This window comes from Populus trichocarpa, chromosome 11, assembly GCF_000002775.5.
Source record: "Populus trichocarpa isolate Nisqually-1 chromosome 11, P.trichocarpa_v4.1, whole genome shotgun sequence".
In the NCBI taxonomy this organism is placed as follows: domain Eukaryota; kingdom Viridiplantae; phylum Streptophyta; class Magnoliopsida; order Malpighiales; family Salicaceae; genus Populus; species Populus trichocarpa.
This window is the reverse complement of record NC_037295.2, coordinates 19039452-19062522: the sequence shown is the minus strand read 5'-3', so window position 1 is coordinate 19062522 and position 23071 is coordinate 19039452. Positions and strand designations below refer to the sequence as shown.

Genomic DNA, 23071 nt, shown 5'->3' with positions numbered 1-23071 from the left:
CCGATCAATTTCGGTTCGGTTCGGTTCGGTTTTTTAGGATAAAACATGTTCAAACCGGTTTGGCTCGGTTTTTTCTGGTTTGGCTCGGTTTTTTCAGTTTGAGTTTGGTTTGGTTCAGTTTTTTTGATTTCAGGCTTATAAAACCGGAACCGAACTGGTTGGTTTTTTCAAAATTTAATCGGTTTTTTTTACGATTGAATTTATTCAATTATTTTTTTGATTTTTCTCTTTTTTTACTCACCCTATATTTACTTAACTTCTCTTTTCCTTTTTCACGAAAGATAAACAGAAAAATATTTATATTTATGCACTTAAGTACTTATGATATGACTTATAAAGGTTAATTCTAGATCTTGAGTGATGAGTTAATTTTTTAAAAATATATATAAATAAGCTACGATAAAATAATTTATAATAACTTTAAATTAGAAAAAAATCAAATCAATTTCCTAATAAGATATATAATATAACTGTATAAGTCATAATTCTTAATTAAGATGTTAATTAAAAAAATACAATAAACTATATTAAATCAATGCTCATTTAGAATAATGGAAGAAAAAAACCCTACAAACACTGTCCAGTAGCTTTCAAACACGTAATAAGACGGGGTTGGTAAGGACAATTATTGGACCCAGGCCTTGCTTGCTGCGGCCACTGGAAAGCAGAGACTGACGTGTAAATGAGTTGGAATTGCGAGTTAGCTTATCTCCGATTATAATACGTGTAGCTTAGTCAGACTATGAGCAGCCACAGCTCAAACCTTACGTGGCATTTACATTTCTAAGCACATGCATTCCTCTCCTATTAATAATATTAATACATTCGCAAATCTTAAGTTGTAATTTAATTGATTAAATTTTGAATTTATTTTTTATATATTATTAGTTTAAGTGTTATAAATTTTAGAATCATGAAAAATTTATATAATTATTAATTTTAAAATCTTAAAAATTTAGTTGAAATATGTATAAATTAGTTTGGATAAGCGGGTACTTGCAATTATAAAAAATAATAATGATAATAATAATAATGCCTTCGATTTTGCCTTTGCTTTTGCTTGCTGGCAACCACAAAAACAAAGTAGCATGACGATGTGCCTAGCCTAGCCTTTTGTCAATGGAGCTGAGTAGATTCCGACTGTGTAATTGACATTGCAAATAAAGATTGGATCATGGCTTGTACGATTACAGTAGCTAGTTGTACTAGTCCAATAATAAAAATTTGCTCTGTCTGTAATTTCAGATTCGAGGTTTTTGATTGCTCATATGATGGTCATTGAAGACTTACATGGTCGTTAATTTCAGGACTCGTAGGATTAGTCGAGGTACGCACAAACTGGTCCGAACACCCACATTAAACTAAAAAAAAATTAGCAAAGTTGTACAATTTTGATGATCGTTTGGGTATAGAAAAAACAGAGAGATCGATTAGACATGTGTTCTTGTCTTTTTTTTGCTGTTTTGGTTTAAGATATTTTAATTTATAGATGCATTAGGAATGAAGCGGGAGATAGATGATGATATTGCGTATCCATGGTTTTGTTTCTATTCCCTCTTTAAAACAAAACAAGATATTTTCTTGCTTAGACAGACAGCTGGAGTGAATATTTCATTCGGTGTAAATAATCCATTTCAACTGCCCATTAGATAAGTAAATCCACATATATTCTTGGGAATTATACAACTTCCACATGATGATTTCAGTAACTAATTTCTTCTTTTATTTATTCCTTTTTTCTTACACCAAAGTACTGCTTGATGTGATCAATGCATCAACCTCCACCGTCTTTATTTTATAAATTGTTTTTTAATTTTTTTATTTAAAAATATATAAATATTTTTTTAAATTAGCACAACATAATGATCTAAAAACATAAAAAAAATTAAAATCTTTAAAAATTCTAATTCATCCACGGGATCAAATTTCTTTAATATTCATCTAGGAACTCAAAAATCTACCAAGAAATCTAGCTGGGCTAATATATCGTTTGTTTACACGATCCAATCACGTTTTAAAAAAAAATTCTTGTTTTTTCTCTAAAATAATTTTTTCAGTGTTTTTGATTGTTTTAATGTGCTGATGTTAAAAATAAATTTTTAAATATAAAAAATATTATTTTGATGTATTTCAAAGTAAAGAATACTTTGAAAATCAACTCGAGCCGCAACAAAAAAAAAACCAAATAACTTTCCAATGGACTCAAACACTTCTAAGCTGAAAGCTTAAATTTAAGTCAATAAAAAATAAAAAGATAATTTTATTATCACACTCCATGATAATTTATGTGTAAGTGAAATCTCCACATCATTTAATTTTTTTTTAATAAAAGCAAAAAATAAAAAATCTATATAGGGACGAACTATCCGACAACATTGCCAGTGGAACTAGCTATTACAAGACAACAAACAGTTACAGTTCTCCAGTAAAACCATGAGAGGTTGCATGAAACCAAGTTGATTTATTTATAATACATAGTTTGTATCCATTATTTGTTTGATATATATTTAGTGTCTGTACCCGTTCATACACAACACGTGGCACTGCGAATATGCGATTGATCTCATGACACCAGATGCTTTATCAACAAAGCTGCGATAATATTCCCCTGCTTTTGTAGATTTTAACGACATAAATCCAAACCACTTTTCATGTGGCCACGTTAGCAAGGATTTCTTTTCACCGACTCTTAGCTGTACAAGCTTCCAACTAACAACAAACAGCTTTAGACACCATCAAATCACGTTTTATAAAAGTTATTGTTTTTGTTAAAAGTTAATTTGTTTTATATATTTTGATATGAATATTATTTTAAAAAGCAACTACATTCATATTTCTAAATATACTAAACAATGTGTTTGTTTTGATGTTAAAAAAAAAAGTATCTTTTAAGAAATTTTTATTATTTTACTTTAAATTAATTTATTGCTCTCCGCTTTGCATGTTTAGCATTAGTATTATCCTTGAACGATCCAAATTCCCACCTTACCTTGTTGTTGTAAGCAATTTCATCAAGATGCAAATGGGGTTTGTCGAAAAGTTCTAACCTTACAAATTGGGCCTAGTGCTCCAACTTCGAGTCAATTACAAATTTAAGAAAGAAAAATATGAAGCTTCTACGAGGGTGCCTACAAAAGAAATCAAAAGGGGTTAGAGAAATAGTTTTGAGTTTGGAATATCACGAGTCCAAATCTAATTAAGGATGAGAATTAGAGGAAGGTGGGATTATCTCCACCAATGGAAGAGGACTAGAAGTAGTGACCAAACAGGAAAAGGAAAGACCTTTTCTGTTTTCTCTTTAAATCCCATCTATTAAACTCCATAGCCTTGAAGTTTCAAGCACCTATACCAGTACCATGGTCTAATCTCCCTGGCGAGCTACTCGAGTTGATCTTAAAACAATCAAGTATAAGTTCTTTCGACCTTCCAAGTTGCCATGGCGTTTGTGTCCAAAGGAGATTAATTAGCGACCAATCTTCACTACCAATATTGGCTTGTTGGATTCAAAGTATGGTTTGAGGTAGACAGGGCCAATCCCTATACAAAGACCTGTGAGAAAGAGACAAGCTTGGGTGGCCAAGCATTTGTTCTTAAAACATGGTGATTCAAGGTGTGTTTCGTTTCCGCAACCCAGCGTTATGTAAGCCCGATTCCATATATTTTATTGATGATTTGATGGAAGGGTATTACAGTTCAAGAGGTACAGTTTTTTTGGGGTGTTTGACATGGAGCGCAAGAGTATACAGAAGTTTGACAGCCGGAGGTTTATACCAGAAATTTAACCATGATATTCAGTAGCCAATGCATTTGTTTGTGCTTTCCACATGATGGGATGCTAATCTGCCTTAAGGCACGACAGGAGGGTCGGTTTTGTTATTCTCTAAGCACGATGGTTCAAGGTCATCCGAGAGTTGGGGTAAAAAACACCAGCAGATTAGCAATAGAGGAAGACGCAGGAGGGAATATCAAGGGAACATATCTGCAACTCTAAGTACGGACTTGGAAACAATCAACAAAAGAACACTACTTATAAGCACATGAATAGTTACAAGAAGCTTTGAATGCTGGCAACAGCACACAAGTTTCACTTCATCACAGTCAAAAAGTATGAGAGCAGATCTGTAGCACGACAATACCTAAGAAAATAAACAGGAGAACTTAGACTCGTCATGTCTTTGCTGGGTAATGGTGAAAGCCTCCACATATCTGCGTTCACATATTAATCTTGGCAGCTCTCCCATTGGATCCAAATACGTTTTAATTTGGACCTGTTTTCTAAATATACTCAATGAAGTGTTACTTTAAAACTTAGCCACTCAGGACCTTGCTTAGCTCTTCCTGAAATTGTGATCTCGGTAAAATTTTTAGATAAGAGGAGCAGATTTTGGGGTTTTTGACATGGAGAGCAAGACTAGATTCCATACAAGGCTTGTTCTTTTTTCTTAATTTAAGGTAGAGGTTGTGGATATCCAAGTAATAGCTCCTTGGATGTGTTACTCGACAGGACTCCTCCGGCCTTCGCAAATTTCGAAGTGAAATCTGATTATATATGTCAAGGAACCTATTTCTTGAAATTGCATTCAATGAGATACATACAGGAAAGGTTTTCTCTGATGATAACATCGAGGAGCCCACAATGACCTTCATTAATCCTTATGGAGGAGAAATGAATGAGGTTTCAGAGTCTAGCATTCAATTCCCACATAGAGCTGGTGATCTATACAAGATTATCCATTTGGTGACTGGAGTGAAGAAACCGCGTCGGAAGGACATTTAGCTTGGATTAATGGAAGGCTTTACAATTACATGACTCCTTGTGTTTCTAAAAATCCTCAGAAGCACACATGTCAATCATAGAAATCTTGACCTGGGAATAAATAATCTTTCAGGATACACAAGTTATAAACAAGCAGGCCTTCTGGGTAGGAAATATTTCAACAGTAACTTTCACAAATTGCTACTTGTGAAGATTGATGTTCATTTCAAATTAATCATTTGAAAATGACCAGATTTTATTGCAAAGTGATCTGTTTATCATCTCTACCGTTGGAGTCAAATGTTAAACAACAGTCCTTCAATCGTTTGCCCTAATCCTACCAAGGTAGCGCAAACCCATAATAGATGCTCAGAAAATTTAATAACATTAAATTTTTTTAGTCAAATGTTAGCGAAATTTTTTTTAAAAATTTAATGTAACATTAAGATATGTGTTAATTAATCAAATATTTTCATAACTATAAATGAGTCAAAACACAGTTTCGAATGGATGCTCAGAAACCTATCAGAAGGACATTCTTCTACGGGTTGATGTAAACGAGCGGTAATTGCCGGTGAAAGAACTATAAGTTCGAAAACCAAGAGAATCAAACTGAATTCAGGGACACCTGACGAGTCTACTTCCCATTTGAATTGCAAGACTTGTTTGAGGGCATAAGATTGTTGATCGAATGAGTATGAGTTTGGCACAAAGTTTCTTCAATTTGTGAAGTCATTGGATAACTAAAATGAATATTATTCCCCACGATGAATAATAATACTGTTGAGAGAATGAATAATTGTTATTCAACCGCCAAAAGAAACCCAGCAGCCTGTTCTTCATCTCCATCAAATAATCTAATCTAAGAGCTTGTATAACTGCCTCTCTTCCAAACCCCAGCTCAACAAGCTCTGCAACTTTGGCTTCAAAGTCAGGTCCCTGGCAGCAAATATGTGAGGAAACTATTATTGACATTCAGATTGGCTGATAGACTGAATCAGTTAAGATTGATGATGGAGTGTCGTGTTTAACAGAATGCTTGATCAACTTGAGAATGTTAAAGTAGACCAACTGTTCAAGTAATTAAAGCTTAGACTAAATTTCCCACGGGAAGAAAAAAGATGAAACAAAATGTTGATTTTTACCACTGTCACACCGCTGCGTGCGACCCCTGTGGAACACAACAAGAAGAAAGAAAATATTTAGATACCATTTGGAAATCAAATTCAGGGAAACACCTAGGTATTTGAAACCAAGATCTATCTATAATGATTAAAACACAGCTATTTACAATGGCGTAATTTATGACCCAACGACTACCTAAATTACATAACTGAACCACCATATATATATATATATATATATATATATATATATATATATATATATATATATATATATATATATAAAAACAAAAGAGTGCTACAAAATCTTATACAATATATCACAAAAAAACAAAAAAAGACTCTCCTATAGACTGTGTCTCTTTTTTTTTCTCTGTTTATATATTGATAATAACAGCAGAATGCTAGACAATATCATACATCATATCACAAGAACTAACCAGAAGACTGTCCAATGGCCAGTGGATCATTCTTCTTCTCCGTTAATATTCCTGATGTCACCTGAAAGGTCAAGAGGATCCAAGCCAAAACTTTAGCTTTTACATTGGCTGCAACAATCAGCATCAATTCGTAAAATCATATGTTTTATGTCTGAGATGACCAGATAATATTCTAAGGTTTTTTCTTCTGTAAAGCTCCTTGATATTGCTTGAAATTAATACAAGAATGCAATGTTAACTCTCTAGTGTTAATTTCTTTTCTGTAAAGCTCCTCGTTTCTGTTTCACAAGCAAAATACATGAATACCTTTAAGAACTTCAGTCAACTATAACAACATATCCTTAGATACAAGTAGAGTCTTCATAGAAGATTAAGTGCTGATGCTAATTAACTGGTGCGTGCTTGCCAAGCATATCAAGCTCAAAGAGGAATTCCATCTCAGGAGAATCCAGTACCATGAAGGATCGACAAGGATAAAATATATTCCCAATCTAGAGGAACAAACAGAAGAAAACGAAGAATTAGCATCAGCAACAAATAATGTTTTTCTTATATATATATATATAGATATATTCCCAATCTATACTTGAATTTCATATAATAATTTAAAAGATATTTGATGGTTTCTCTCTTTATACCATTTTTTTTTTTTAATTTAAGGTTGAGAAGTTGTCTTACGATGGGGCTGATGTTTGCGTATTGTTTCTGCTGAATTTTGTCCAGATTGTCATAGCATCAATGGACGTAGGATTCCTCTTAATTTATTTGATAAGGGATTAATTTCACTGCTGTAAGAGCAGCTTTGGCTGCCTGGCTACTCTTGTTGTTTAAAAAAAGAAAACCATGGAAGGATTTCTTTCACCTTAATTAATTTGACGACATAGGCCTAGCTAGTGATCATAATTTCCATTGCTGTCTTTCTCCTCCTATAGGCCTTAATTTTCTCCTTAATTTGTTAGTGACAGGATAATCTAACAAGATGGGATTTTGTTATCTACGTACGTACTTAGGTTACCCACAAGTTAACTTGATTGTATATATCTGCTGCTATGCCCCCGTCGGGATAAAAAGACAGGGTGGAAGGTTCCCCAGGAGAGAGATACGGAGCAGAGCAGCACCCTTGGCCCATCGTTTAGGGTAACCAGACCCAGCAGTTGTCTGTTGGAACATGAACTATATATATAACATGGGACAACTAACCATGGCTCAAAACATTAATTATCTGGTTACATCTTAAATATTTGTCTGCATAATTCTATTTCTACATTGGATCTCTAGCTAGTGTGTGCGTGTGTGTGTGTGTGTGTGCGTATATGTATATGTATGCCTGCAAGAGCATGGTGAGATGTAAATGTCAAGATTACAGATATGATCATGCTAACTTTAGGTAGTCAAAATCTTGATCAGTTGTGTGCTCAAAGCTGTTGAATCTTAAGCTGTGGGTTTGCTTTCGCTTTCCAGCTGCTATATTATTATCAATATCTCTAAAACGCGTGGGAAAACATGTAGCTTTCCCACAATTTTTTTTTTTTCAAATTATTTTTGTTAATTTTTTAAATATTAAACTAGCTGAGAATTTAGCTATATAGTTTTTTTAAAAAAACATTATGAATTGCTACAATATTTTTCTACACGGTTTTTTTTCTTTATTTTTATGATTTATTTCTTTTCTTTTCAAACTGGTCTTTGTCGATTTTATTTTTTTCATATTGAGTTGGACGAGAATTTAGTTTTGTAATGTTTTCAAAAATAACACTGTGGATTGCTACAGTGTTTCCTCCACATGATTTTTGCCTTGCTACAGTGTTTCCCTACATAATTTTTTTAATCGATTTTTTTTTCAAAATTGTCTTTATTGAATTTATATTTTTCATACTAAGCTAGTTGAAAATTTAGCTTCGTAGTTTTTTTTCTTTAAAACACCGTTGATTGCTACAATTTTTCCCCACATGATTTTTTTAGATTTCCTCATAAAACACTATAGATTACTACAGTGTTTCCCTGCATGGTTTTTTTTTCCTTTTGTGTTTTTTTTGTGATATTTTCCAAAATTATCTTTGTTGATCTTATTTTTTTTAATATTGAGCTGGTTGAGAATTATAATTGTATATTTCCTCACAAAACACTAGAGATTGCTACAGTGTTTTCCTAAATGATTTTAATATTGAGCTGGTTGAGAATTTAGCTTTAACTTTCCCTGTATGTTTTTTTTCCATTTTTTTAATTTTTTTTTGCTTTTTATTCCAAAATTGTCTTCTTTTTTTTGTGTTGTTTTTTTCAGAATTGTTTTTGTCGATTTTATTTTTTTAATACTGAGCTGGTTGAGAATTTAGCTTTGTAGTTTTTTCCTTTAAAACATTGTAGATTACTACAGTGTTTCCTCACATGGTTTTTTTCCTTTCTTTATGATTTTTTTTTCTAGAATTGTCTTTGTCGATTTTATTTTTCTCATATTAAGGTGGTTGAGAATTTAGCTTTGTAGTTTTTTTCTTTAAAACACCGTGGATTGCTACAGTATTCCCCCACATGATTTTTTTTTTGTTATGATTTTTTTAAAAATTATCTTTATCAATTTTATTATTTTTAATATTAAGCTGGTTGAGAATTACAACTTTAGAATTCCTTATGAAACACTATAGATTGCTGCAGTGTTTCCCTGCATGGTTTTTTTTTCCCTTTTTTTTCTGATTTTTTTTTAAAATTATCTTTGTCAATTTTATTTTTTTAATATTGAGCTGGTTGAGGATTTAGCTTTGTAGTTTTTTCTTTGGAAATATTATGGATTGCAACAGTTTTTCTCCATATGATTTTTTTTAATGATTTTTTTCACAAATCCACGACAACACACAAACCTGCAGCATCACGCGGGCATCACATCTATTATATATTAATCCCTATGATGGGCTTTTAATTTCTTGAGAGGAAAGATTTCATTTCAAATTGACTATATTTATTCTAACCAATCATCTTTTTTATTATTATTAATACATATTTCTCATCATATAATAACATTGATAGAATAAATAATACTAAAACTTAATGGTAAACCGTAACTACACAGGACACTCCCAGCAATACAGATTTAAGAGAAGATTAATTAATCAAGTAAATTCATACTCAATAATTAATTAAAAGAATTAGAAAAATCCATAATTAGTTAATTATACGAAATAATTAATTTCCCTATCAAGGAAGAAATATTATATTATGCGCCCCTTAGATTTTTTTTTTATTATTATTATTTTAGTGAGAGTGACAGAAGCTTATAAATTAAATAGTACCATATTGCTACGCACCTAGCTATATCATAATGTAATTTCGCTCAAAAATAACTTTATACTTGCTTGCTTCTAGAAGCTTTGTCACGCGTGAAATCTTAAGGCATTTTTATCTCTCAATGTATTCTTAGATCAGTTAGTTTGTATATATTAAATTAAATTTATTTTAAAATGTAATTAGTGGTGGATCGATCATTTATATCAAGATTTGAAAATTCATGAGATTTATTATTATTATTATTATTATTACTATTATAGTTCAATCTAAAGATAAATAGCATAGTTGACAAAGTAGCTAGGAGGTATACTCACTAGCTAATTAACTAAGCTAATCTCAAGGCTGAAATATTCATTCTCGCTCTTAGAAAATTCCCCTTTTCTATATATATATATATATATATATATATATATATATTTGCCTTGATTTTTACGTTCTGGAGAAGAAGAAGAAGAAGAAGGGCATAGACGTGTGATGATGAAACTTGTGCCCACTAGACTCCAACAATTATTTACTATTAAAAGAAAAGTTAAAAGACGCCCACTAGACTTCAACAATTATTTACTATTAAAAAAAATAAAAAAGTTAAAAGACGAGGGAGTGAATTTCACTGTAGCTCAACGTATAGTTAATTGCGAGTTTTTTTCCTCTAAGTGGGAAAAATTTACTAATTAGTTATTAAAAAATTATTAATCTACTAAGCAGGAAGCTTGCCTTTAAAGGTGTTTTGATATTTTTACATTTTCTTTTCAAAATTATTTATATCTTACGTTTCCAAATATTTTTTTTAAAATTTATTTTACAACTTTACACAAAATTCAATGATAATCAATTTGCTTTATTTCTTGTGTTACTTTTACAAAATCAATGATGTGATCATAATTTTAAACAAGTGTAAAAACAAAGGAACCCTAAAAGTAATAGCAAATGATATTCAAGCCACATGTTTGACTATGGATGCCTGCACCTTTCAAGGATAATTAAGAAATTCAAGATCAATTTTATTTATTTATTGACCGATTAAATTAATGAGACAATGAGGTGCCTCCAATGAATCATAACTCTCTCCCTCTCTTTTTCCATGTAATTGATGTGAACAACAGCGCCGAGTCATTATCAATCAAGTTTTATTGAATAATTTAATTATGGTAAGAGTGTTAGAAGGACTCGGAGGTATGCCACATTTTTCTCAATTGGCCTTTGATATGCATCAAATCAAACAGAACTGGTGCTTGAAAATAACTGAAAGGCTACCCCTAGAATCCATCATAATTGGGAGCGGGTAAAATCCGGGCTGAAAAAATAAAAAACTCTGTTAAGGTTAAATAGTTAACCTGATCAATACCTGATTAAAACTCAATGTTGATTTTTTTATAAAAACAACACTATTTTAATCCTTTTAAAAAAATTAAAACAGGGTTGACCATCCTCATCTATGACTCGGCTTGCCTTGGGTTGGATTTTACTACAAGTATGGTGATCAGTGTACATGGAAGATGTAATTTAACCTTTCTCCTAAACTACGTGCTGGTAAGGTTGTCATGAATTTGGAATTTGCTCCTTAGATTCATAGGGAAAACATAGAATTATTTACAAGGTTTTCAATATATTCTGGCATTGCTTCCAAACCTCATATCCCTTCCTCTTTGAATAGGGACATGGCCGGGTTTCAGAACAGTTACAAGTGTAAATTTTAAAGCTTTGTTTTTTTTTTTAATATATATATATAATAAAAATGTTTTTAAATTAGTTTATGTATTAATTGAGACTAGATTTTATGTTTAAATTAAAGTTAACTATTGGTATTAAAAGTATATTTATCTTTTATTTTGATCAACAATAGATTATTCAAATAAAGATTAAGGATATTACTGTGTTTCTCTCCCATCAATATATTTGGAAAGTTAATGTGCAAGAACTCATTCAAGAGTGAGATGCTAAAGCAATTATGAAACATTTTGTTAAAACAACCCAAGTATGAGTTGTTCTATGGGTTTGGGATAGGTCTTAACCGAATAACCATGCACGATTTTTTTTGAGATTTAGTGTGAAGAAATTCACTTATTATCGACAAGGAAATCTAATAAATCATAATTTAATAGGTTTAAAATACTTTTTTGAGTAGAATACATCTTAAAGTATCACAAGGATGAAATCGCACTTCAATCATTTCTCTCCACAAAAGATAAGACTCATGAGTTATAAATACACCATAAATCCTTCAAACTCAAGGTTCACAATCTCTTCATTCTTAACACTTTCAGCATACATATTTTTAGAGTCTATCTCTATAAAATATTATTGTACTTTCTCTCTCTGTAAAGTTACTGACTTGAGCATATGAGAGGCCCTACATCCATCATACGAGACCTTTTGCAGGTACTAGTTATCAGCCACGTTGGTTTACCAGGCATCTCCTGCTACCAACTCTCAACAACCTAGGCTTTCAATTTCAAGTCATCAAACATCTTGGTCATGAAGAATGAATCAAATTGCTTGAATTAAGAGATTAACCAATTATCCAAAACATCAAATTTATTCTTAAGTATTTTGAATTTTAAGACTCATCAAGATCGATCCTTTTCTATTTCTTTATTTTATATTTGAGAAAATAAAAAGAAAAGAAAAGTGAAGTAAATATAGAATGAGAAATTTGTTAAAAAGATAGACACAATTGATAGGGTATCAAACCTGACCTAGCTTGGCGGGTCTATTTAGTGATTCGTGACCTGAAATCTAATTTAAAAATTATTTTGTTTTGAATTATTTTTATATTGATCTAATTAAACTTAATTGATCTGACAAGTTAATTCATAATTTATTTAACCCGGTTAAATTCAATATAAATTTGATAGAGTCAAAATTAATGATGAATATTTTTTCTTAAGAAAAATTAAAACTGAATTGTTGTAGATAAAAAAAAAAAAAAATCAGTTACTGACAAATTGATTCGATAATCTAAGAGCTAGAGTTGTGTACCGGTCCAATCCTAGTTGGGGCACGACAAGTACGAAGAGTCGCGTGAAAATGAAACTTTTGAAATTAGGGGAGATTAACAAATGATATTATTTATCAGCGTGTCATGGGCCAACCGTTCAACCAGTAATCACTCTCCCCCTTCTTCCAGAACGAAACGACAGTGCAACGTCACTATCGTTCGGTTTTTTAATTAGCTTGATTTATGGTAGGCCACTGTCCCCCTAGAAATGAGAGCGTGACTTGTACACGGAACCAATGCTTCTACACAAGTGCCACGCCATCTCTGCCGTTGGATTTCATGGGGCTCGGAACAGGATCAAGAAAGACGGATTCTCTAGGCCGCCTTGTCTTCTAGAAGCTTTCGCACCTGCCAGATGTCAGGGGCGTGATCTACGGAAAAGTCGAGCATCTTCTCTCGGCTGCGCCAACCTGAGCCAGCCGATTCAGCAGTTTACAAGATAATATAGCAGTTTCGTTGGTCGTAAATATATTAAAATAATTTTTTTATTTTTAGTATTATTTTAATGTAATTTTAGCGAAAACAATTTAAAACGCAATCTCAATTATACACTGTCAAACAATAATTTAATATAAAACCAAATTAATTAATCATTAATTTATATTTTTAATACCATTGTAAATCATTGAATCATGGTTTTAATATAAAACCAAATGGTAGATTCACGGATTTAATTTCATAATTTCACGAATTATAAAATGAAAACAACATATACTATCCAAAAAACCATGGTTAAGTTTATCATAGTGTTTTTGTCATATAAATTGTCTTAACTTTGATATTTATAGTTTCTATAAGTGGTGAGGTTGGAAAATATCCATAGTAGAAAAATTAGGATGTTTTTCATGAGCTGATAAAACTAGACCTGGAAGACTTTGTGGGCCCGGCAACAACCGCAAGAAAATCACTCTAAAGCTTAGGTCATTATAGTGTGTGTACAAATGATGGAGATAATGAGTATTCTCTGGAATTAAATGTTTCTTAAAACCTTATTTAAGTCTTATATCAAATATGTGTTGTATTGAGTTTTGTGTTGTCTATAAATATAAAGTCTATAAAGATGAGCTCTGTCCTTTGATCCCCTCTCTTTTATACTCCTAGAGATTTGTTTATATAAACTTTTTTAAAATAAATATCTAAAATATTTAATATAAATATATAACCTAGATATTTATGGAGATGCGTACAATGTATATGATACCATGTAGGTCCAATTAGATTCGGTCCAAGAATTAATATTATTGTATAGTTTTATCATGTATCATCAATATGTTATCTTGAAAAATTATAATTAGTTTGGGTATAAAAAAAATACCATGTAATTATCAACTCTCATTTCTCATATAATTCCTTTGATTTAATACCATATATATTTCCCAAAAAAAAGAAAGAAGAAGAAATGGCAGCCAAAACAATCACCAAGCCAAGCTAATTCCAAATTAATAGCCGAACCCCCAATTTAGAAGTTCCGAACGGCTCAGTATTCTCTCAAAAAGCCAATAAGAGAAAAAGAAATAAAAAAGAAAAAAGAAAATAGAATATACTCTTTCTTCTAGAAGAGCTTTATTATATTAATAATCAAATAAATACATATTAAATTCCATGTCAGTGCCCTTAAAAATCTCCTGCAAAACAGGCATCTGCCCCCACACTCGCGCTTGTTTTCTTTTCTTCCTATAATTAATTAATATTTTTTTATTATTATCTTAGACTTTTCTCTCTTTGTATATATAAAACAGTCTTTCTCCTCTCCATCTATCTTGCTCACAATTTCGCTTCCAAATCATCTTCTCTTATTCCCATTTTGCACGCAAAACCTTCTCTTCCAATGTACACTACGTTCGCTCCCTCCCCTCTAACCGCTGTGACCTCCGTAATCACCGCCGCGGCAACCTCGAACACAGTTCAAAAGCCTATCCTTTTATCACCGGTTAAAACAACCGCCGGTCGTTCTTGTCGGGGTTTACAAATCAAAGCCTCGGTCTCAACGTTTCCTGACTCGACCCGAGTCGACTCAAGGTATTCAACGCTGAGTCTGTACGATGTACTCCGGGTGAATCCAGCTGCGTCGCAAGTGGAGATCAAGTCAGCGTACAGGAGTCTTGCGAAGATTTACCATCCTGATGCTTTTTTGAGTCATGATCGTGATCATGATGACGAGCAATCGGACGGTGGAGATTTTATCGAGATTCATAGTGCTTATGAGACGTTATCCGATCCGACTGCTAGAGCGGTTTATGACCTGTCTTTATCGGCAGCGGCGAGGTGTTTTTACAGGAGAGCGGCCGGGTATTCGGGCGGGGATTATACGACCCGAAGATGGGAAACAGATCAGTGCTGGTAAAGAGAATGGAAAACTGACCAGGTTCATTGAATCTTATAGTTTAGGATTGTTCTTCTGTTTTTTTAACATACAGTTGAAACATGTCACTGTCGTGGCAATGTGTAAGGCGGTAGATTTCGTTTTTTTTTTTTTCTAACGAAATGACAAAAAGAAGAAGAAAGGAGTGAATATAATATTTTCCAGTATTTAAATGTTTGCTAATTTTATCAAATGTTTTATTGGATCATAAAATTAAAATGGAATCTCCATGGATCATGGATACCAGTTAAATCTTGATCTATTTGAATGGTAGCTACACAGCAGGAGCTTGTATTTTTCACTCCATCGGTGGGTCAATCCACCGAACTCTTTTTCACTAGATAAGTAGATCAATCTAACAAACCTTCTACTATTCAAAGATTGGATTAATGTCCAACAAGGTGAGAGCTTGATGAGTCAATCTAATCTATCTGGGTTGAGTTTCATGTTAAAAACCAAGTGAAAGATAACTTGATCATTGATCCAAAACTTGATTTGCATCGAAGTTAAGTCATGTCATATGACTACGAGGTTGATTTGGTGAAAAGGGAAGAATCTTGAAGCATTCACAGACAAATTGTACAAATTGGGAGAAGGAGAAAATCTAAGACACTATATGTATTTGAACCACCAAACATATGCACATAGTTTCTCCTAATTCAGAACTCTGCCTTGTATTCTGCACGGTGGTTGACAATGGGATCATCGTTTACAGGTCACCAGCAAGTAATTAATGACATGCATGAGAACGCGGATGCTTGCAAGCTCGGCACCAGTGACGGCAGGTGAGGTCCTTGCACGGTTCACAATCTCAACGACTTGCTCAACAATTGGCCGTGCGTATAATACAATCATTTGGTCAGTTGGCAGTATTGCAGCTGCCACCGCCGTCATCCACTCAAGCTTTCGGGGAGTATCATTGTTTATATCACAGGCCAGCTGCTGTAGCAGAGAGAGTAATACTCCCTGGCTTAGAGGGAGGGGAGACAGAGACATGATACCCTGCAAACCAACCTGGCCAAAAAAACACGATCAACTCTTCTCAGGTCCATATCAAAGTTGAGATGAAAGCCACAAGCCCAGCAGATTAGCAAGGGAAACGAGAGCAAGAAAATCACACATCTTCCATTACCACCATGTACCAAGACTAGATAGAGTGAGAAATACCTGACTGCACAGCCAGGATACAATAGCCACGTCACTTCTTTGGAGCGCAATAGTGAAAGCCTCGTCGTATTTGCATTCAGATATTAATCTTTTTAGCTCTTTCGTTGGATCCAACTGTGTTTCAACCTGAGTCATCAAAGGGAGAATGCTTAGAATTACCTCCATGATAACAAATGGTTTTTGACAGTCATGAGCAGCTGAAATAGTTAAGATCACGAAACACAACAGACCTTCTCCTGGAAGCTAGCCAAGGGTCCGTCGCTAGGTTGCGTGGCCGATGGATTTGTTGCACCTGAGTTTGCGGCAATAGCTAACAGCTGTCTTTGACTATCAGCCAACTCCATGCTCAAGGTTTTTGTCAATGACGATGCTGAGTTGATTGAATCCTGCATTTAACACAGAATAAATAAATGAGGAAATATGGGGAAAACAAACAGCATAGAACAAACTGTAAACAATTTGGCAGGTTGCTTAAAACATTTGGATGTTGTTAAGGCGAAAATATAATTATTTAGCGCATAAGAATCCAAACGGACAACTCTCGTCCAGCAAAACCCCGACATTTTAGTTTTAAATAAATTAATGAAGAGGGCTGTGTTGTAATGGATTTCATAATGCAGCACAAGAATACACACCCTTAAAGTGAGTGCCAAAGAAGAATGGGCAGCTTCAAAATGCTGCTGTGCTGCAGCTGTATGCTCGACCATCCCTCTCTGAAAGGCAGCATCTACTTGATCAAACATGGCTTTGCATGACATCTCAAAGGCAGGAATTACTGAGGCTTCCAGACCAGCCTTCAAAGAATCCTGCATGAGAAGATTTATTTATTATCAACAATGCCTGACACACTCCCTAGATAAGTTATATGACGTTACACTCTCTAGAAAGATAAAGTTGGGAAATCTCATTCAATAGAAAACCATTAACTTGGACCCACCAAACCAGTTCTTCGTACTATTTTGCAAAAAAGATAGCCCTACCCTTCAGCAATTGTGTGTGAAGTGGCTGCACTTGCAGCTTGAACCTGAAACATCTTGACTGCAAGCCCAAGACTTTTACCATTGATTAATGGGCCGACAGATGCTCAAGCATTCTAAAAAATTATGATGACTTCTGCATACCTGGAGAGCTTGCTTGCCAGAAGTTTGAAACTGTGCTTGAATTTGCCTAGCAACAGTAGCCTCAAGTTTCGAATTAACTGATTTTTCCAGTTGATTCACTGCCTTATCACCAACTCCTCTCTGGAGAGAGAGAAAAAAAGAGCATCAGCTAACAGTCAATTTCTGAAAAAATGCATCCGATTATCAGATCTCTTACCTGGAAAGACTCAACTATAACTGAAGATACTGTTTTATCAATGACCGGAGATATTGTGCGAACTGCACCTTGTACAACTGAAGCCAATTCTTTCTTCGGTGCTTTCTCTAACATGGCTGGCAAGTCCTTATTGATAAAATTCAAGACCAGACTTGTTATCTGCTGCGTGTGATCTTGCAATAACCTCTCATTTTTTGCATTCTCTTCTTGAAATCGAGCACACGGAGCATCAGCATTCGCTTTGATGGCTTTCTCAATGCTCCGTCCCAAAGCCGTCTCTAGTCTTCTACATTCTTTAGAAACAGGGACTGCAACCATATTTGACATCTGCTTATGCATTTCCTTTTGTGTGATCACTAGCTGGAAAATAAAAGGAAAGAAAGAAAGAAAGAACACCAATGTCAAAAGTGGATGACTGGATAATACAAGGATTAAAGCACAATAAGGTTCTGTACATTATTCTTTTAAGATGCAACCCTAGAAACTACAAAACCATAATTTTTTTCACAAAATCTATTTACCTCTATTGGCAAAGATTGTGCTATATAGCACAGAGAATTATGCATGGTGAGTGCACAGAAAAAATACCACCATTCATTGGCAAGACCCACATGTATGACCCACAAAGTCAATGGAATATGCTGTAAGAATTTATTCATTGGCAAAAACAAAAACAATAAGGAAAATGAAAATCTTCATTAATTCCCAGCCCAGTCATGCACAAGGACTAACTAAGAGATTGCAGCCAGATACAGTAGCACAAGGTTGTTGCTTGTGATCACATATGTTCCTTGTCAAATCTTTAAGTTCAAGACAACATCTAGCAAGAAAATAACACATGATGCATAAGGTAGGGTATTTTCCAAGGGCAGAGTCTAAGGAATCACCTGATTAATCGATTGCTGCATAGCCAAAATTTGAGAAAAAGCACCATCCATAGCAAGGAGATTTGAAGCCCTGACAGGTTCGTTCAAAGAATCTGCTGAATTAAAAGTGCCTGGAGGTTGAGAAGATGAACCTGATGCTTGAGAATTTCTCCCCTTCTGCTTCTTCCCTTTTGTACTTGGAGTAGTTGACAGTGGACCAACTGTTGACACAGAAGACTCAGAAACTTTTCCAGATACATCTTTTGTTGAGTCATGGACTTCATCTTTGCCAGCATTAGAAGGTGGGGAAAGAGACTCACTAACACCAACGCCATCAACTTGTCCCTGTTCCTCCACAATATTTGTTTCTGGTGGCAACGCACAGCACTCTCTTGTCATCTCAATATCAAGATCTGAAGCCTGGGAGCTAAAGATTTTTTCCTTGTTTTCAAAAACAGGCCTTTTGGATTCTCCTCGAAGACTAAATTCACCATCTTGAATGGATCTTGTTTCACCCACTATTTTAACTTCCACCTCAGCATTGGCAACATCATTATTGACAACCACATCCAGAAAATTTGAGTCAACCTCGCTTTTGCCCTCATTAACTTTGGTAATTTCAGAGGATGAAGCACCCATTAAAATCTCAGAAGGGGTTATTAGATGAGTTGGATGTTTAAATGTAACAGGAAGATTAAGAGTGGTAGAATTATTATCTTGTACAATTTTCCTCTCATCATTCCTCAAGTCACTATCCAAGGAAGGCACATTGGATGAATTTGAACAAATAGGGTCCATTTGCTGGTCAACTGAATGATTGATAGCTGGTTGGTTGCTGGATGCAGGACTTGGCTCAAATCTTCCCCCAACTGCAAACTCAGTAAGATCTCTAGTTAAGCGAGGATGAGGAGGCGAAGGAGCACAAACAATATTAGCATCACTAGTTGATGAGGCTAAAGCAATAGTTCTGGATTCCATATTTGAAGTGGGAGCATCTTGTTGCAGAGTGGCCACATCAACTGATGCGGAGCTCACAAGAACATCAGAATATTTACTTCCACGTGACTCCAAGGCAGCATATCCATCAGCATTGGGTACATCATGCATTACACTGGAATCTGACCTCTCTGAACCCACATTCTCCATCAAAGGTGGCAGGCACTGGCATAATTCCAAAGTATACTGTTGAATTGCCTGTGTCTGTACGCAATAAACTTGAGCGACAGATTGGCCATGCAGGACATCACTCATCCCGGTTAAACTCAAGATAGGCATAGTGACAGTAAACTCTGATATGCAATCCATACGAGTTGATGCTGGATTAGGACCATAATCTAAGCGCACAGCATATATAGCATTCCTCTTTGCGTTTGCAAGTAAAATAAGGCCCATTTGAGACAATGCTACTACTTGATTGAAGAATGCCTCCTCAACTCGAGGTTCAGCTGAACTCTTCAGCTCTAATGTCTGGGTGCAATTCAACAAATCAGAATCATTAGGCAGGAGCCAGCCTTCTTCACTGGCTGAGACCCAAATCTTCAATTCCCTAATCTGAGGCCCCTGTAAAAAATTTTGGGAGATGAATTAACAATAGGTGTAAACAATAGCTTTGGAAAATAAAAAATTAAAACCGGACTCTATAGTGACTTGGGCTCAAAATTAAATTTCTGAAGACTCCAAACAATCAAATAAATGCCAACTTGCTTGGCAATCTAACTGAACAAAAGCTCAGGTTCTCAACACCTGGCTACCAAAGTGCAATTGCAAGACTATGAAAAATGAAAGTAAAGATCTCAGTATGTACTGCTGTGACAAGTATGATGTGATCTGGCTGGTCAGTAGCAGTCAAGAACATGGCTGAATAAACAGGTTGGCCATCGTGCGGTCTCAAAACCACAAGTGGTGATGCCTTGAGATCATCCCAAATCTTTATCTGTCACATAAAATGAAGTTCATTAGAAACTTCTTTTAATTTCTGAGAACAGTGAAGAATCATTAGAAATATGCGTAAGGCACACCCAAATGGGGTTACATTTGGGATGTGCAAACGCAACATGCAAGGAAAATGTCTCTTGAATTGCTATCAGTTCAAACTGAAATAAAAGCTCCATGACCAATAAATCCAATATAACACTAAGCAATATCATAGAGAAAAAACTCAAAGCTGTATTCTCTTTATTAGACTGCAGTTTGAGCTATGCAGAATTTACTTCTTTTGACTATTGTAAGAGCTGGGTTTTCTGTAGGATTACCAGCAATTTTATTTCTCCAATTCAAATGATCGATTAAAGAGGCCCACTCCATGGCCTTTCTACTCATAACTCCACCAAGGACATCCATGAATTTGCTTCTCAAAAGCTGTCTCTGCTTTCTTTTAACCAAATTTCTTTTATATATTGGAGTGATTGCATAGAGAAATTAGACATGTAACTACAGGAAAGCACAACTTCAAAATTCCTATTACAGAAGGATACAAAAGAACTCATGTGTGCTGTTTAAATAACTAGCTTGACAAAAGAAATTAAAAATGATAGCTGCACATAGAACTATAAGTATCGAGTGCATCCAAAGATAAGGAGAAATGCAAACCGTGCCATCCATAGAAGAAGAAACCAAACGGGTGGTCATCCATTGGCACATTGACAAAGCAGTGACTTCTCCATCATGTTTACCAATGAATCGGATCCCATCAATCAGCTTGTCAACAGGACATTGAAGAGGTGCCTCAGAGGAATAGACCTCACCCTTTCCAACTTTGTTAGTATCAATTCTCAGAACTCGTTTACCAACTCCGACCACCAAAATTTCCTGACAAGAAAAGGAAAGCAAGATGGCATAAGCAATATGACAAAGCAAACTTCATGAACAAGAGAAACAGTAAAAGCACCACCTACAATTGATGATATTATAGAAATTCTAACATTGATGATAAGCAGTCAAAGAATGCATACCTGTTTATAACAATGCCAACAGACTTTTGGGTTCTTTATTTCCCCCTCACCAACTACTTGGATAGCAATAATAGTCTTTCCTGTAATCTGTGGCTTATCTTCCTCATCTGGACCTTCAGAGATCTTCCAGACATTAATCCGTCCATCTATTCCAGCACTGCACAAAAGCATGTCAAGTAAGCCAGCGACAAAAAAGAAGAGGAAATGATGGTATACAAATAGAAAGCTACCTAGCCAAAAGATGAACATCCTCAGCAAAAAAAGCCATGCAAGTGACCCTCTGAAAGAACAAAACACAGACTTAGACAATAATAATAATCAGAGAAAATCAATAAGCAACCTTAACAAATCTTCATCCCCGCTTCAAAAACAGTCCATTCAGCAAAAATAAAAACATAAAAATCAATTCTTCTCACACATTCATAACATCCCGTAAAATCCCCAAAATCAACTTCGCTTTCAAACATTGATCATATCACATCATGCTAATGCACAACTGTGGCAAGAACACCACTTACGGTAATGAAGTCTTACAACAACAGCAACTACAACACTAATGACTGCCAACAACACACCCAAAAAATCAATGAACAAGAACCAACAGCATCCACATTGCATTCCAATCTCGCAAAAGCCATAACTTTAATCATTTCCACAACAAAACAGAAAAAACCCACAATCATTACATCACCGAAACACATAAAAACAAATTAAAGGGACACAAGAATCAAGGAAAACTAACCTGAGACTGAGTCCGAAACAAAGACCTCAACGCAGTATTGATATTAAGAATCCGAATAGTCCCTTGCTTCAACCCATAACAAATATAACTCTTATTAACAGCAATTTGCCTTCCTAAACACAGCTGAGGATCCGAAATGTACTTGGTTATCGGCGTAACTTCAAGCTGCGGCTGTGCCTCTCCTGGCAACCTAACATCCACATCATACACTACATCTTCACCAACCACCCTCCTGCCCTTAGGCATCTTACTGCTAGTACAGCTAGGCGTCCTAACAGGACCCATAAAATTATTGCTAAGAGCCCCGGATAAGTCTTGGGCTGGCGGAGGGAGTGGTGGTGGTTCTTGATTTTGAGGGGGGCGGAGGAGGGCCATGATTTCGGCACCAGAACGGTCTTGGAGTTGTTGGTTCGGGGTGAGAGGGGGTGTAGGATAGGAGAGGGAACGTTGGGGGTGCATGTTAGCAAGAGGTGGTGGGTTGTTTGGGTTAGGGTTTTGTTGGGGAGGGTAAGAGGGTGCGAAGGGGAAGGGGAAGTGTTGGGTCCCAGTGGGGGGAGGATAAGAAGAGGAAGGGATTTGTTGGAGTGGAAGAACCATGAGGTTGGGAGGAAGAGGGGGTGAAGGGTTTTGGGGTGGTGGTGGTGAAGTGGGTGTGGGCATGAAGAATGTGTGCATGTCAAGAGGAGGAGAATGTGATGGTGATGGCTGCTGTTGGTGATGATTTCGGGATGCCATGATGAGAGGGAAATGAAGGAAGTGAAGAGGCGGGGACGAGGGAGGAGGGAGAGGGAGGGGGTTTTTGGGTTTGATAAAGTTATTTAAACCCGTGTTAAATAACGTTATAATTAAATTAGGGGGTCATTAGTTCAACTAATGGACGATTGATCTGATTTAAGATTAGTATAAATATAGTTTACGAACATTAATGATAAATGATGATGTGATAACGGCATTATTTCAGAACCTAAAAGTACGTGACCCATCATTACAGAGAGAGAGCGCTTGGGATGATTATGATATATATGTTATCCCCACTATTAAAGCACACTTGTTCAGATACGTAGACCATAGT

The 23071-nt window shown here is 35.0% G+C and overlaps 2 protein-coding genes across 4 annotated transcripts; one reads left to right on the top strand and one right to left on the bottom strand.

Annotated features, from left to right (window-relative positions):
- The first annotated feature begins 14298 nt into the window (after nt 1–14298).
- On the top strand, nt 14299–16507 carry LOC18103545 (chaperone protein dnaJ 11, chloroplastic). The gene is made up of 2 exons (XM_006377919.3): nt 14299–14959; nt 15672–16507. Exon 1 carries the CDS (start codon nt 14423–14425, stop codon nt 14936–14938), a length of 516 nt encoding a protein of 171 aa, XP_006377981.2. The 5' UTR covers nt 14299–14422; the 3' UTR covers nt 14939–14959; nt 15672–16507.
- Nucleotides 15031–22980, bottom strand: LOC18103544 (enhancer of mRNA-decapping protein 4). 3 transcript variants are annotated; one of them, XM_024581227.2, is made up of 12 exons: nt 22000–22970; nt 21488–21537; nt 21258–21414; nt 20896–21114; nt 20111–20239; nt 18328–19866; nt 17441–17800; nt 17245–17364; nt 16759–16929; nt 16354–16509; nt 16124–16249; nt 15031–15970 (listed from the first exon to the last, which is right to left on the bottom strand). In XM_024581227.2, exons 1-12 carry the CDS (start codon nt 22732–22734, stop codon nt 15659–15661), a joined length of 4074 nt encoding a protein of 1357 aa, XP_024436995.2. In that variant the 5' UTR covers nt 22735–22970; the 3' UTR covers nt 15031–15658. The 3 variants fall into 3 exon arrangements, with proteins under 3 accessions (XP_024436995.2, XP_024436996.2, XP_024436997.2); XM_024581229.2 differs by lacking the exons at nt 15031–15970; nt 16124–16249; nt 16354–16509 and adding an exon at nt 17061–17161 and having other exon boundaries at nt 16794–16929; nt 22000–22980; XM_024581228.2 differs by lacking the exons at nt 15031–15970; nt 16124–16249; nt 16354–16509 and having other exon boundaries at nt 16789–17161; nt 22000–22980.
- Nucleotides 22981–23071: the final 91 nt, after the last annotated feature.